This window comes from Misgurnus anguillicaudatus, chromosome 20 (assembly GCF_027580225.2).
Source record: "Misgurnus anguillicaudatus chromosome 20, ASM2758022v2, whole genome shotgun sequence".
Lineage (NCBI taxonomy): Eukaryota > Metazoa > Chordata > Actinopteri > Cypriniformes > Cobitidae > Misgurnus > Misgurnus anguillicaudatus.
This window is the reverse complement of record NC_073356.2, coordinates 35091128-35106231: the sequence shown is the minus strand read 5'-3', so window position 1 is coordinate 35106231 and position 15104 is coordinate 35091128. Positions and strand designations below refer to the sequence as shown.

General features: G+C 37.4%; 1 protein-coding gene across 4 annotated transcripts in view; it reads left to right on the top strand.

Moving 5' to 3' along the window:
* Positions 1-15104, top strand: part of trappc9 (trafficking protein particle complex subunit 9) — a 310708-nt gene that overhangs the window by 51492 nt on the left and 244112 nt on the right. For all 4 annotated transcript variants that reach the window (XM_055219336.2, XM_055219335.2, XM_055219333.2 and 1 more), the window contains 2 exons: positions 2533-2659; positions 6250-6395. In XM_055219336.2, coding sequence (XP_055075311.2) covers positions 2533-2659; positions 6250-6395 — 273 coding nt within the window. The remainder of the gene's footprint in view (positions 1-2532; positions 2660-6249; positions 6396-15104) is intronic.

The following is a 15104-nucleotide window of genomic DNA, read 5'->3' as shown; positions in this document are numbered from 1 at the left end:
TTTAGACGGCACAAGGATCATTGGTTTTATCGGCAGCGGTGTGTAAATTGATGGCCGAGTGAGGCCGTAAACATTTTTATAGACAGAGCAGTAAGTCACTATGAATCTCACCTGTAGAGACTGAGCTTAAAATAGACCGGATCATTAGCCACGCTTGTCTCCGCTTGTGATGTACGGACGCTCAAATTATTTGCCTTGTTAAATTTATATCGTGCTGTGGGCTAGAGGCCTGTGAAGGAGGATTGTGGATAATTTTACCCCTGGGGCTCACAGTTGACTTGATGCATTGGTGATCTGCTAATTTATGTGATATGGGCTTGGATCACCAAAAAGCACTTATGTTTCAGGAAGAAATGTTTTAATGTTTTCCTGCAACTTATCACTGATGATAACTGGATGTTAATTATAATAACGTTTTGTGAATATTTATATAAATGCGCAAATGCAAAAGCCACTAAACGCCATCTTTGATAATGATATTAACTGAATTCTCTAGCGCACTTATTATATGTTCCTCAAATACCTTAGCTTCAAATCCACTTTATCCTGAATTCAGACCATTCCGAAAAATGGTTTGTTGGCAGAATAAAGTTGAAATTTAAACGACCGTTGATCACATTTAAACTTGCATCCCTTGTGAGTACTTGGACCTGAATACAACCCTAATGTGGCCGCCACATGCATCACAGTCCCCCCTAATGTGTGGTTTCAATTTACATTTTGAATTCTGAAGTATAAACACTGCATGGAAAGCCAATATGCGCATAAATTCTAAAAATGCACATAAAAATCTTTGAGTCGGTCAATTAAGTCAGATAAATTTCGTATCTGATAATAAAACGTGCACGAACCACGATGGAAACACTTTAATCAAATAAATCTCTAGATGCGCGCCAAAAAAGTAACGTGACTTTGCACGTTGGACGAAATAACTGTAATTTGGTAATATTACGTTGCAGGACTGTCTTACTCGACTGTTAACTCAGACAGCAGGAATCCACATTCGAAAGCTGATAACTGGTATATAGTGTTTTGTCTGCGCCCTGAGGTGATTATACACAAAAAATAAAAATATGGTGGCTTTTAAGCTTTTCTTAATGATATATGGTGCCAGTTTATCAGGAAGTGACGATTTTGCTCTCTTTAGCTCACTGGATGGAAATATCTAATTATCCCAATCTCACGGAAATTTGTGTTATAGTCACGAAATTTTTGATTAATTTATTTGAATTTCTATAAAGACTTTCTCTATCGTGTCATTTTATATTTAGTTTTCTCATTGTCTTCCCTATTTTTTTTTTTTTTTTTTTTGCATTGTCGCTTGGGGTTTGGGAGAAAAACTTTATAGAAATTCGTGCTGTGTGGCACGAAAAAGACATTCGTGCTCCAGTGGCATGAAAAACAGCGGAAAATTGTGTCAATAGTAGGGCTGTGAAAAAAATTGACCCAGCTTACTATCGTGAATTTTTTTGCCACGATAGTATATCGATATTTCAATCTCTACTATCGATATTTTAAAACGCATCAAATCCCTCTGCGTGCGCCAAACGACCTCTTCCGCCACTGCTGTAGTTGTCTCTGTCCAGTTGTCTGTCATATTCGGCCAACGTCTCAGAAGTTAGCGCGAGTGAAAAAATGGCAGAAAATTTAAAAACACCTGCAGCTTTCAATGCCGACGTGTGGAAGCACTTTGGCTTCAAAAAAAGTTTTTGATAAAAAAAGAAAAAGAAGTGCAATGTACCGCAACATGCAACGCATTGTATCGTGATGCGTATCGGATGTGAGGCCCTTGCCAATACCCAGCCCTAGTCAATAGTACAAATAAATTGATACAAAATTTTGTGACTATAACACGATGTGGCGAGCAGGATGGGTGAGAGCTGTTAGAGCGCCGTGAGAAGCATCCCACCTAGGAGTATCCCACGGAGAATTCCGGAAGTATAAATAAAGGAACGACGACGGTAGAGGACGATAGAGGACCAGGCCTGGAAATTGTTTTATAATGTGTTTGATGTTTTGTTTGTGACCGGCAATCGTCCGTGAGGGGCTGCCAGCTTTTACTTTCGTTTTGTTATTGTGTTTTTGTAAATATTAAAGTGTTAAATGTGCTCCGGTTTCCACATACATACTTTGTTACACACAACTTGTAGCAACATCCACATAAGTTTAATATGCAATCTTGGATGGAAACATAGATGTCTTTTTTTTGTAGTAGTGGAGGTTTTCGCCAAAAAGCTTGCATGCACTTAGAGGGTTTTGCAGTGAAAGACAGTCAAATTTGTTAAAATGCCAATGAAATGACTGATGAAGTGACATCTGTGAAAATAAGGCATTTCAATAACTGAGTAATAACTTTAACATTGCCATTAAAGTGAAATTGTTGAACCTTAACATCTCATTTACAAATAATATGTCAAAAGCCTTTCATATGTTATGCTTACAGTATGCATTCTTCATAGAGAGTGTTCTCTAACTTTATTTTGTTCCTTCGTGACTTGCATTGTAACTTAAAATCGTGTTTTTTTTCCACAGAGAAGAAAGAAGTGACCCAGAGTTTGGAGAACTACACATCAAAATGTCCCGGTGGAATGGAAGTGATCACCCTTCCCGATGGACTCAAACTGCCACCTGTTCCCTTCACCAAACTGCCCATCGTCAGGTGAGGAGATCCCAAAAAATGGGTCAGATTTTACACTTGTTAGTATACTTGCAATTTATTCCATTCTAGAAAGAAATATTGCGTTTTACAAAATTTGACTCCTGTAATAGCATTTTTCAAAACAAATAATTAATTAGTTTGAACGTATGCGCATTTGACCTTATGTGAACTGTTTTAGCCTTTGTTTGTTTATTCCCACCAAATGACTTACAGTTTTTAATATAAAGCAGAAAATGCCTCATCTATGCCTTCATCTTTCCCATGGACTTCACAGTCTTCTGTGTGTGTAAATATGTTTAGCAGATGCATTTTATTCTCACTAGGAAGTAATGTTTAACATAATTCACTTGATTGAAGTCTTCATTTCTCTGAGCATTCCTCTCTGAAGGCTTCTTTTCATTTTTGTTGTCAGAAAAATAAATTGAATCATTTCTTGAATTTATTCTTAAAGGGATTCTTAATTGTAAAGCTTCAGACAAACCGTGTTTCTCTTGATATTTGTCTCTCTCATGTTGTTATCGTGCAGTATCTCTTTGGTCGTCTTTTGCCAGACTTTCGGCAGAGGTGTAATTTAAAAAAGGCCTGTAATGGAAACAGCTGTCTCACAAGAGAGATTGTTGTCTTATATAAGAGAGTAAATGTCAGTATTAAAGCAATACGATTGCCATACTGAGATGTTGTTTCTTTTGTAGTTTACGAGGTTTTGGCTCCAATGCTGAATTGTTTGTTTTTACAGAATACAGTAAAGTTAACAGTGGTGTTGCACTAACTAGTTTGTCTGAAAACCGTGCGTTTAGAAATCAGGCCTTACACGATATGCAAGTGTTTCCCACGGGATTTTGTAAAACGATTGCGCTAGATGACATCACCCCCTAATTAGCATGCAGTATACATGATGTCATCACTTCGTATTGCATTTACTCTCTGAAGTGTAACATGCAGTACTGCTTTTAATAAGGACTGTCAGTCGATTAAAATATAATCGTGATTAATCTTAATCTAGACTTGTGATTAATCACAACTTAATCGCACATTTTTACCTGTTCTACGTTTACATTAATGTAACACTTTTCAAGCATGGACAGCAAAATAGTACAAATAATTTTGAAAAAAAACTAAGTTTTCGGTCTAAAAACTATAATTATTTTCTTGGGTCGTTTTGCTCATCAAGAAAAAGCATATTAATTTAAGAATTTTTAGATATTTGTACTCAAGACAAAAATACTAAGTAAGAAAGTCATTTTTTGCAATGTTTATACATGCACTGCAAAAAATGATTTTCATGAAAAAAAATTCTTAGTATTTTTGTATTGTTTTTAGTAAAAATATCTAAAAATTCTTAAGCAAAAAATCTTGACACTTTTTCTTAAACACTAAATTCAAGAAAAAAATCAAGAAAAATTTGCTTATACCCCATTGGCAGATTATTATTTTTTTTTGCTTGTTTTATGCACAAAATCACTTACATTTTATATTTTCGGTCTAGAAACTAGAATTATTTTCTTGGGTCGTTTTGCTCATCATGAAAAAGCATCTTAATTTAAGAATTTTTAGATATTTGTACCGAAAACAAGACAAAAATACTAAGTAAGAAAGTCATTTTTTGCAATGTTTATACATGCACTGCAAAAAATGATTTTCATGAAAAAAATTCTTAGTATTTTTGTATTGTTTTCAGTAAAAATATCTAAAAATTCTTAAGCAAAAAATCTTGAAAATTTTTCTTAAACAAGAAAACTTCAAGAAAAATTTGCTTACCCCATTGGCAGATTTTTTTTGCTTGTTTTATTCACAAATTCACTTAAATTTTATATTTTCGGTCTAAAAACTAGAATTATTTTCTTGGGTCGTTTTGCTCATCAAGAAAAAGCATCTTCATTTAAGAATTTTTAGATATTTGTACTGAAAACAAGACAAAAATACTAAGTAAGAAAGTATTTTTTTGCAATGTTTATAGATGCACTGCAAAACATGATTTTCATGAAAAAAATTCTTAGTATTTTTGTATTGTTTTCAGTAAAAATATCTAAAAATTCTTAAGCAAAAAATCTTGAAAATTTTTCTTAAACACTAAATTCAAGAAAAATTCAAGAAAAATGTGCTTACCCCATTGGCAGATTTTTTTTGCTCGTTTTATGCACAAAATCACTTACATTTTATATTTTTGGTCTAAAAACTAGAATTATTTTCTTGGGTCGTTTTGCTCATCAAGAAAAAGCATCTTAATTTAAGAATTTTTAGATATTTGTACTGAAAACAAGACAAAAATACTAAGTAAGAAAGTCATTTTTTGCAATGTTATACATGCACTGCAAAAAATGATTTTCATGAAAATAAAAATTCTTAGTATTTTTGTATTGTTTTCAGTAAAAATATCTAAAAATTCTTAAGCAAAAAATCTTGAAAATTTTTCTTAAACACTAAATTCAAGAAAAATTCAAGAAAAATTTGCTTACCCCATTGGCAGATTTTTTTTTGCTTGTTTTATGCACAAATTCACTTAAATTTTATATTTTCGGTCTAAAAACTAGAATTATTTTCTTGGGTCGTTTTGCTCATCAAGAAAAAGCATATTAATTTAAGAATTTTTAGATATTTGTAGTGAAAACAAGACAAAAATACTAAGTAAGAAAGTAATTTTTTGCAATGTTTATACATGCACAGCAAAAAAATTCAAGAAAAAAAATTCTTAGTATTTTTGTCTTGTTTTCCATAAAAATATCAAAAAATTTCTTAAGCCAAAAATCTTGAACATTTTTCTTAAACACTAAATTCAAGAAAAATTTGCTTGCCACATTGGCAGATTTTTTTTGCTTGTTTTATGCACAAAATCACTTAAATTCAATATTTTTGGTCTAAAAAGACTTATTTTCTTGGGTTGTTTTGCTCATCAAGAAAATACATCTTAATAGGCTTTATGCCCAGCTGCACTACTTCCTGAACTTCAGCCAGCTCATTGTTTCCTGTCTGTCATTATTGGACAAACTGATTATTACAGGTTTGTCTGATTATTGTTGTTGTGACTACTGAGGTCAGGCACACCTGGATTAATCCGTTTGTCAAATAATGGCAGACAGGAAACAATGAGCTGGCTGAAGTTCAGGAAGTAGTGCAGCTGGGCATAAAGCCTATTTAAGAATTTTTTGATATTTTTACTGAAAACAAGACCAAATTTTTAAGATTTTTTTCTAAAAAATGACTTTCTTAGTATTTTTGTCTTGTTTCAGTACAAATACAGTTTCTAAGGCGTTACTGAATGATTTTCAACACATTGCTATGCAGTTGCTACCAGATTTCTATTTTTACACTGCGTTTGTTATGTGATTGCTTACTGGCCATTGATGACTGTTTATAGTCTGCTGTGATTATTTCTTTCAATCCCGAGCAGTGATGCAAGACTGTGAATTCTTCCTCAAGGTGGCAATACATGATTTTGAACTTTTCAACTGGATAAATGGTGTAATTTATCAATTTGTGTAAACGATTTTGTCTTCTATACACGCTTCTCTACTATTGTCTCATTAAAAAAACTGATTCACCTCTTTGATTTGATTTGTTAAACTGGCCGAACTGTTATTTTGTCTTTATAGGTCTGTGTCTCTTTTGAACCTACCGGTGAGTTTGCGGCCTCATAAGGTGAAAGGTCTTTTGGGACAGGGGATGTCCACTGCCAGCCCTTTCATCTACTCTCCAATCACCATGCACAACAGAGGAGACGAGCGCTCGAAGAAGATCGGTACGGCACACCTGTTTTCGCTTGCTTACACTTTAACTTTAAGGATTTTCACACTGCACTTAACCTTGGGATATTGTCTTTTAAAAACACTTTTAAATGACATTTCACACTTGTGATTTTGAAAGATGATATTACCCAAAGGTTAACCTTGGGTTATGGATTTTTCTGGTGCACAGAAATCAGATGACAGTGATGTATGGAGTGAAAGGTTGCAGCATTAGGCAGCAGATCATAAAGCTTTTATGCTATGTTGACTTTCAGCATCTGAGAGGAAGACTGTAAAAATCTTATATAGGGATGGCAAATGCATTAAACGTGAGCGATAAAGAGACGCTTTTAATTCTGTGATTTAATGTTCTTCTGGGAGAAGCAGGTGTTGAAATGGATGCCTCTCTAATCTCCGATTTTATTGTAAATGTATATAGTTTATATAACTTATCGTTTTAACATTGCACGCTGTGTGTGTTAATGTCAAGTTGTATTGCTTTATTGTTTTAAAGATTACCAAACGTGCTATTGTAATTTCGCAGGTTCTGTTTGGATGTCTCTTTAACTGCTGGCAGTCAGAGGCTGTTGGATGGAGTTGAGGCGTTTTAAAGCAAAATCACATGGCACAGGCTGTATTTTTTATAGACTAATTATGGCAAATAACAGAATTTTGGCACATTGCAGCGTTGAAAAAAATACTATGTCATATGTAACTGTGAATAATACTTGCTTGCGTGCCTAGCACAGAGTAGTTGTGGTGTTTAGTGATGGTGTTCGGATGGTAGTAATGTAGTAATCTGGTTTCCAATTTTATAATCTGTTTGTATGGTATGTGTACTGGATATGTATGACTTGTAAAATGTATTATTTTTCCATATAGTAGGATATACACTGCAAAAAATGATTTTCAAGAAAAAAAAATCTTAGTATTTTTGCCTTGTTTCAGTGAAAATATAAAACAATTCTGACATTAAGATGCTTTTTCTAGATGAGCAAAATGACCTAAGAAAATAAGTCTAGTTTCTAGACCAAAAAGTATCAAATTTTGTACATAAAACAAGCAAAAAATATCTGCCAATGGGGTAAGCAAATTTTTCTTGAATTTAGTGTTTTGGCAGGTTTTTTTGCTTGTTTTATGTTTGATATTTTTGGACTAAAACTAGACTTATTTTATGGGTCGTTTTGCTTATCAAGAAAAAGCATCTTAATTAGGGTTGTGCCGATAGACGATAGTATCGTGTATCGACGATCTTCAGACATATCGCCAATGGCAGGCTTTCATGGCGATAGTCAAGACGATATATGGCGAATGGTTATTATTATTATCATCATAGTTTTATATTAACACCGACAATGCATGCTTTTCCTCACATGAGGGTTTGTGGGCTTCACTTTACGTGGAGAGCTTGTAAAGAGAGTATTCCTTCTTGCACGTACCTGCACTTAATGCGCACATCTTGGTCTCCTTCTACCACTAAATCCAGCGCGCCGCGTCATGAGCAGCTGCGCTTCTCTCTGTCTCACGTGCACGCGCTCTCGCCTCTGTCCGCAGTCTAAACATAAACTAAAGTAGTAATCCTTATTTGTTCAGTTTAATGCGTTTCATGCGAGCTGATGCAAACTTTACTTTTTGTTTAAAATATGACCCGCTGCATATTAGCGCCTCTCTCTCACTCTCGCGTACGTGCAGAGAGCTGCGCTCTGTCCGAAGTCAGATCATTAGGTATTAATCCTGTTTATGATATGCATTTCAATTAATTGTAGCAACACGTCCCTTGTGTTTAATATATGATTGTGTTTAAAATATGATCGCGTTCCGCTGGACCGATGCGTTTAAAAAGGCACCTCATGAGAGCACCACTGCTTGACACGTGTAGTCTTCTGCAACAGCACTAAATAAATGCATTGAATTGTTTGTATGTGCGCGCACGTGTGTGTGCGTGCGCAGATGCATGTTTTTACAGTTATTAAGTAATCATGGTTAGGGTTTTAATGACGCGCTCGCTTTAATGGCATCAGTTTTAAGAAGGTTGCGGCCATGACGGTGTTACGGTCTTGTTTTTTTTTGTCCACCCATCAACTGAATTGTTATAAAGAGTAAAAATGAACAAATAAAAAAAGAGTAAACTAATGCCACGCCCCCCGATAATATCGTGCATCGCCGATCTCACAGGCTGACGATAGGACGATCTGAAAATAGGGCATATCGCCCAACACTAATCTTAATTTAAGACTTTTAGATATTTTTACTGGAAACAAGACAAAAATACGAAGACATTTTTGATGAGCAAAACGACTCAAGAAACAAAAGGCTAGTTTTTAGACCAAAAATATGAAATTTAAGGGATTTTGTGCATAAAACAAGCAAAAAATTAAAAATAATCTGCCAATGGGGTAAGCAAAAAAATCTTGAACATTTTTCTTAAACACTAAATTCAAGAAAAATTCAAGAAAATTTGCTTGCCCCATTGGCAGATTTTTTTCCCTTGTTTTATGCACAAAATCACTTAAATTCGATATTTTTGGTCTAAAATCTAGACTTATTTTTTTGGGGTAATTTTGCTCATCCAGAAAAAGCATCTTAATTTAAGAATTTTTAGATATTTTTACTGAAAACAAGACAAAAATACCATTTTTTTTTTTTGCAGTGTAGTACTTACCATTCTGGGACAATTACACCAAACGTGACAGAAGTGCAAACGTTAAAACTTACCCCATAGGTGGTGTTAATTGTAACAGGCAAGGGGTTAGTTGTAACACTTTAGACAACTATTTTGTCTATATAGTTGAAGTGGATATTGTTTATATATCTGTCTATAATAGACAGGTATCCACACTGTATTCATTCATCCAGCCCTTTTCTAACAATAGTTCAATTATAAATGGATACAAATCAAATTCTGAGATAATGAGCATCAAAGTCTGATTTTAGCCATTCATTTCATTATGATTTCAATCTTTGACGTGACCTTATTCAATCAATATTAAAAATACGAACAAAAATAAAATTGACACACGATTTTTGATAAGACATTCACATTTATTTTGTTGGCAGCCAGCAATCATTCGTGTGCAGCCTATTTAAAACAACAGCAAGAATTACGCTAATGTTAGCTGTTTTCATATAGTAAGTGCTGAGGGGTTAGTTGTAACACAGTGTTACTGTGGGTTCACACCAACCACGTCAAAATCGCGTCTACCGCGTCTAGTTTGCCGCTTGAACAGTTTGAATGCATTTGCGCGTCAGAGGCGAAATCTGCTTCTTGTGGGAGGGGCAAGTGCTATGCGGTTGTCTGTTTGCAAGATGGCTGACGTTGATCGTGCATTCATAGAGAGAGTTACCGGTTTGTATTTGGTAACCTTACTATAAGGGGAAAATAGTAAAAAAAAACGGCGGGGATGCCATGGGTCGATAAACGTCAAGTGAAATTTGTATTTACAACTTACCAGGTTGCCCAATGTCCTTACTGACACTCTTCCAAGCGAGTTCGTTTTTATTCCTGTCTCTATAGAAATAAGAACTTATATGTTATATAGCTCCGGGTGACTGCTCACGGATAATATCAAGCGTTCCTCCATGTTGAATGTGTGACTCCGGGCGGGGCTGCCGCACAGCAGCAAGCAGGCTCCTGATTGGTTAACTCGGCGCAAAAATCCGCCAAAGTTCAAATTTTTCAACTTGGGCGTCAGCCGCAAATTCGGGTCAAACGCAAACTGCACAAAAAGCACCATTCGCCGGTACCGCGCCAAAAGCTCAGTTCACGCCATTCGCGCGGACTAGATGCGCGAATGAGGCGGAATCACATTTAGCACGCAGCGCTAACCGCCTCATTTGCGCCGCAAGACCTCCACACGCGCGTCATTGCGTATTTAAATTGACTTAACATTGAAATCACTCGTGTTTGACGCCTCTGCCGCGGCTGGTGTGAACGCAGCATTAAAATTAACCTAGTGGGTGAAAATATTTTCAAGCCCACCAAAAAGGTTGCCCCTGCGTTAGTTTTTGCCTAGTTTTGCGCACCCCTATTGTAAATATGGTAGTCATAGTACCATGGCACAGAAAAACATATACCATAGTAGTTTATGGTACTTTATGATTATCATATTCTTTCAAACAGTCAGTAAAATGTTTGGTTGTAGTTTAAGCTCCACTAGACCCAGACTGATAATAAGGGATCGTATCTGTTGTTGTGTGTTTTTGAATTTTAGTAAGAATCTGTCAGGAATCTAATGATGACACATTATGATTATCATATTACTCCAAACATGATCACTGTCATGTCAGTTAAATGTTTGGTTGTAGTTTTAGCTTTACTAGATACGATCCCCAGCCCAGATAATTAGGGATCGTATCTAAACTCTCCCTCTTATTTGTAACTTTTCAGTTCTATTGTTGTGTGTTTTGGATCTTAGGGATCGTGAGAATTTGGCAGGAATCTAATGATGACAGATGGCTGTTCAGTGTGTGCTTGCCCCGACTTTTCAAACAAATCATGTTGTATAAGAGTCAGATGGCTGTTTCCAGCCTGTCTTATTTCCTTCTGCCAAAACCCACCAACGTCTGCTGTGAATTACTTTTTTATTTTGTGTGATACTTTATGTGCTATCCCATGACCAATTCGAAACTCCCAATGGTTTAGATTTCGCTCTCGATTAGTCAACTGCTTCTGTCACAGGTTGTGGTTAGTTTCAGGTGGGTGTGGAGAATCAACACAGGTGGGCACTTTTGCGAAGATCTGCGTCTTTCTGTTGTTTGGAGGGCGTTTAGTGTTGCCTCAATTTCCGGGTGATTATACAAACATCTCGAGGGAAGGCATAAAGTTTTCCTGAGTGGTGGAATGAGAGAAATAATTCACATGGAAATCTGGTATTTTACATAATGAATTAGTTTCCAATCAGGATCCCATGAAGTAGGGTCACAGCAAGTGCTTTTTCAGTAAAATGACACTTGGATGTTTCTTTGGCTTTGGGCTTGGAGACGGCATTGATATCTAATCTCTTTAAATAGTTTGGTGTGTATTACTATTGTCTACACTTCGGTTAATGGGTTTGTTTATATCCTTCTCCCTAACTACTGAATTTAGCTGCGTAATTGTAAAATCAAGTTCACACTTTAGGTTGTAAAACACAGGATTTAATAGGAGGAACAGGATTAAGCAATCTTGCATAGCAAATTGGATCTTGCATTGCTTACCAGCGCTATATTTGATCTAAACATTGATGTGCAAATCTGCATATTTACAATCTGAGTGTGGTAACAAATAACACATTTAGATCATTTCAGGACTCAAAGATGTTTGTGGGACATTTGACATCTGTTATGTCACTCTTCTCAAACTTCACGCCAGATTATCACCAAAATCCTTCACCTCAAAGACATGATAGGATCAGGATGTCATTGTGATGTACAGTTTTCATATACCCCCCTTCCTCAAAAACAAACCATTGTGTCTGAAAGAGTTAAACTTAGCATTTAGGGAATCCTCCCTTCTCCCCGTAGTGGTGCAACTTAACATTTCTTGTATTATTACTCCACTTTCTTAAAAAAATCCTAATAATTTACTGTCCCCCATGTCATCCAAAATGTTGATGTCTGTCTTTGTTTAGTCGAGAAGAAATTAAGCTTTTTAGGAAAAACATTCCAGGATTTTTCTCAATTTAATAGACTTTATACCTCAACAATTTCAATGCGGTTTAAAACCGCTATTTCAACATAGTTTCAAAGGGCTCTAAACGATCCCAAAGAGGCATGAAGGTATTTTCAAGCAAAACAAATTTCATTTTCAACAAGAAAAATAAAAATTATCTATTTTTAAACCACAATTTCTCGTCTTGCACTAGCCGTGTTATGCGCCAGCACGACCTCACGTTTTGCGTAATGACGTCGAAAGGTCACGCATGACATATGCGAAACTACCTCCCCAGTGTTTACAAGTGTGGTGAAAGAGGGCCGTTCCGACGTTGTTGTATGTGGAATGATACAAATTAATGTCTTTGTGTCAGTTTATTGTTGTAAATGGTTCGCAAGTGTGCGTTTCACAAATGTAACATGTGATTTTTTGCCATTACGCATTACGTGAGGTCGCGCTGACGAGAAGTTTTGGTTTAAAAATGCCTTTTTTTTGCCAAAAATAACAATCGTTTTGTTAGATAAGACCCTTACCGTGGGTTCACACCAGCCGCGTTTGAGGCGTCAAATTCGCGTCTAGTTGGCAGCTTGAACATTTTGAGTTTACTCGCTTCACTCGCGCGTGAAATTCTAGTCATTGAGACATTCACGCGGAATTGGAATCATTGGCGGAAAAATGTGCCACGTTAACCAAAGTTAAAATTTCAACTCATGTGTTTCGCGCGAACGAGGCGGAATCGCGTCTACCGCGCCACACTAAATGCCTCTTCCCGCCGCGAGACATCCAGACGCGTGTCAACGCGTTTTTACATTGCCTTAACATTGAAATAACTCGCGCTTGACGCCTCTACCGCAGCTGGTCTGAACGCAGCATTATGCCTCGTTTGGGATCATTTAGAGCCCTTTGAAGTTGCATTGACACGTCAATTTAAAACTGCATTTAAACTGTCAACTGTTGGGGTTCAATAAAGTCAATTACATTGAGAAAAATCCTGGAATGTTTTCCTCAAAAAAAAAAAGGAAATTCTTCTCGACTGAACAAAGAAAGACATCAACATTTTGGATAACATGGGGGCGAGTAAATTGTCAGGATTTTTTTTAAGCAAGTGGAGTAATCCTTTAACTCAGTTCTTGCTAAACAGCTCCCACGCACGTTATTCACAAACGCTGCTCATAAACGAACCAGGTTTTGTAATCCTCCTCTGTGTTGCATTGCTACAGCTCGCCTAATAACGTCCCAGAATTCCAGTAGGGGGGATGTGTCAGTCTCAGGGTAAACTGAGCACCCAAGGCAAACATCTGAGTCACAGACTTTCTCTTGACAGAAAAATCTTTCGGTCAATGAAAAATGTCACTTGTTTGCTGTTTGCCGTCAAGGCTCCGTCGCTTTGAATATTTTATGCTGTGCTGACACGCTGCTACCCTTCATGCTTCTAAATTTGGCCAGGTAGAGGCGGCTGCAGGAATGAACACCAGGTGAAAACACCACAATCTGATTTGTGAAGGAAAATGACTGCACTGATTTTGGATGGTTGGTGTGTGTTTGTGCAAAATCACAGTACTGTATATGAAATATTAGATGGCTTTGTGAGTATTATTCTCTGTGTGCACTTGAGCGACTGTGTGTGTACCTGTGCAAGTGTCCCTGTGCGAGTGTGTATCTTTGGGTATCTTTGTGAGTGTGCGTGCCTGTGTGTGTGCGTGCCTGTGTGTGTGTGTGTGTGTGTGTGTGTGTGTGCTTGTGCATGTTTGCCTGTGTGAGTGTGTGCCTGTGCAAGTGTGTGTGTGCGTGCAACAGCGGAAGTGTGTGTTTTTGACCTCTGTGGGGTTGTGCGTGTCTGCGTTTGTGCATGAGTGTGCATCTGTGCTAGTGTGTGTGTGTGTGCACGCCTCTGCGCATCCACTGTGTGTTCGGGCCTGTGCGACTTCCTGTCTCTTTGTGTGTCTGTGTAAGTGCATGCGCGTGAGCCTGTGCGGGTTGTGTGTGCACCCTGCGTGAATCCCTGTGTGTGCATGCTGTATGTGTGTGTGCGCATTTGTGCGTGTGTGAATGTCAGTGTAAGAGTGTGCGCTTGGGCCTGTGTGTGCTTGCCTGTGCGAGTGTTTGTTTGCATCTGTGCGAGTGCGTGCAACAGCGGAAGTGTCTGTTTTTGACCTCTGTGGGGTTGTGCATACTCGTTTGTGTGTGTGTGTGTGTCTGTGTTTGTGCTTGTCTGCATTTGTGCATGAGTGTGCATCTGTGCTAGTTTGTGTGTGTGCACACCTCTGCCATCCACTGTGTGTTCGGGCCTGTGCGAGTACCTGTCTCTGTGCGTGTCTGTGTAAGTGCATGTGCGTGAGCCTGTGCGGGTTGTGTGTGCACCTGCGTGAATCCCTGTGTGTGCACCCGCGTGAATCCCTGTGTACGCATGCTGTATGTGTGAATGTCAGTGTAAGAGTGTGCGCTTGCGCCTGTGTGTGCTTGCCTGTGCGCATGCACATTTATGTTTGTTTGCATTTTTGTGTGTCTTCATTGCTTTGCTCATGCAGTCTTGCCAAAAAGTAATGAGTCACACACCAGATGTCTCTGGAGAGAGGACCTTTATCAAAGTGAATAGCTTACACACACACACACACACACACACACACACACACACACACACACACACACACACACACACACAAAGACAGGGGTTTGGGCTTATGTTTGTACTTTTGCTGTGGTATAATTATTCATGCATTTACTGACTCAAGGAGATACACTTTCATAATTGCATTTGACTGGGACTGATGAGGCTCATACAGACAAGAGACCTTTGAAGTTATACTAGTGAGGATCTCTCATAGACGGGGAGATGATGATGTTTACTACACCAAAACCTTCACACAAACCCGCTGACGTTATTAGATTTATAGCAAAACATTATTTGACAGATTTATGAGAACTTTAAATCTCCTCACAGTCAGTTTTTGACATATTGTGAGAAAATATTTGAAAACATGGCCCTCTCAAGTATATTCAAACCTGTACATGCACACACAAACAGACACATACATACATTTATAAGGTAGGAAATATTCTTCAAAGCATATGTCCAGTTAATTTTAAGGGA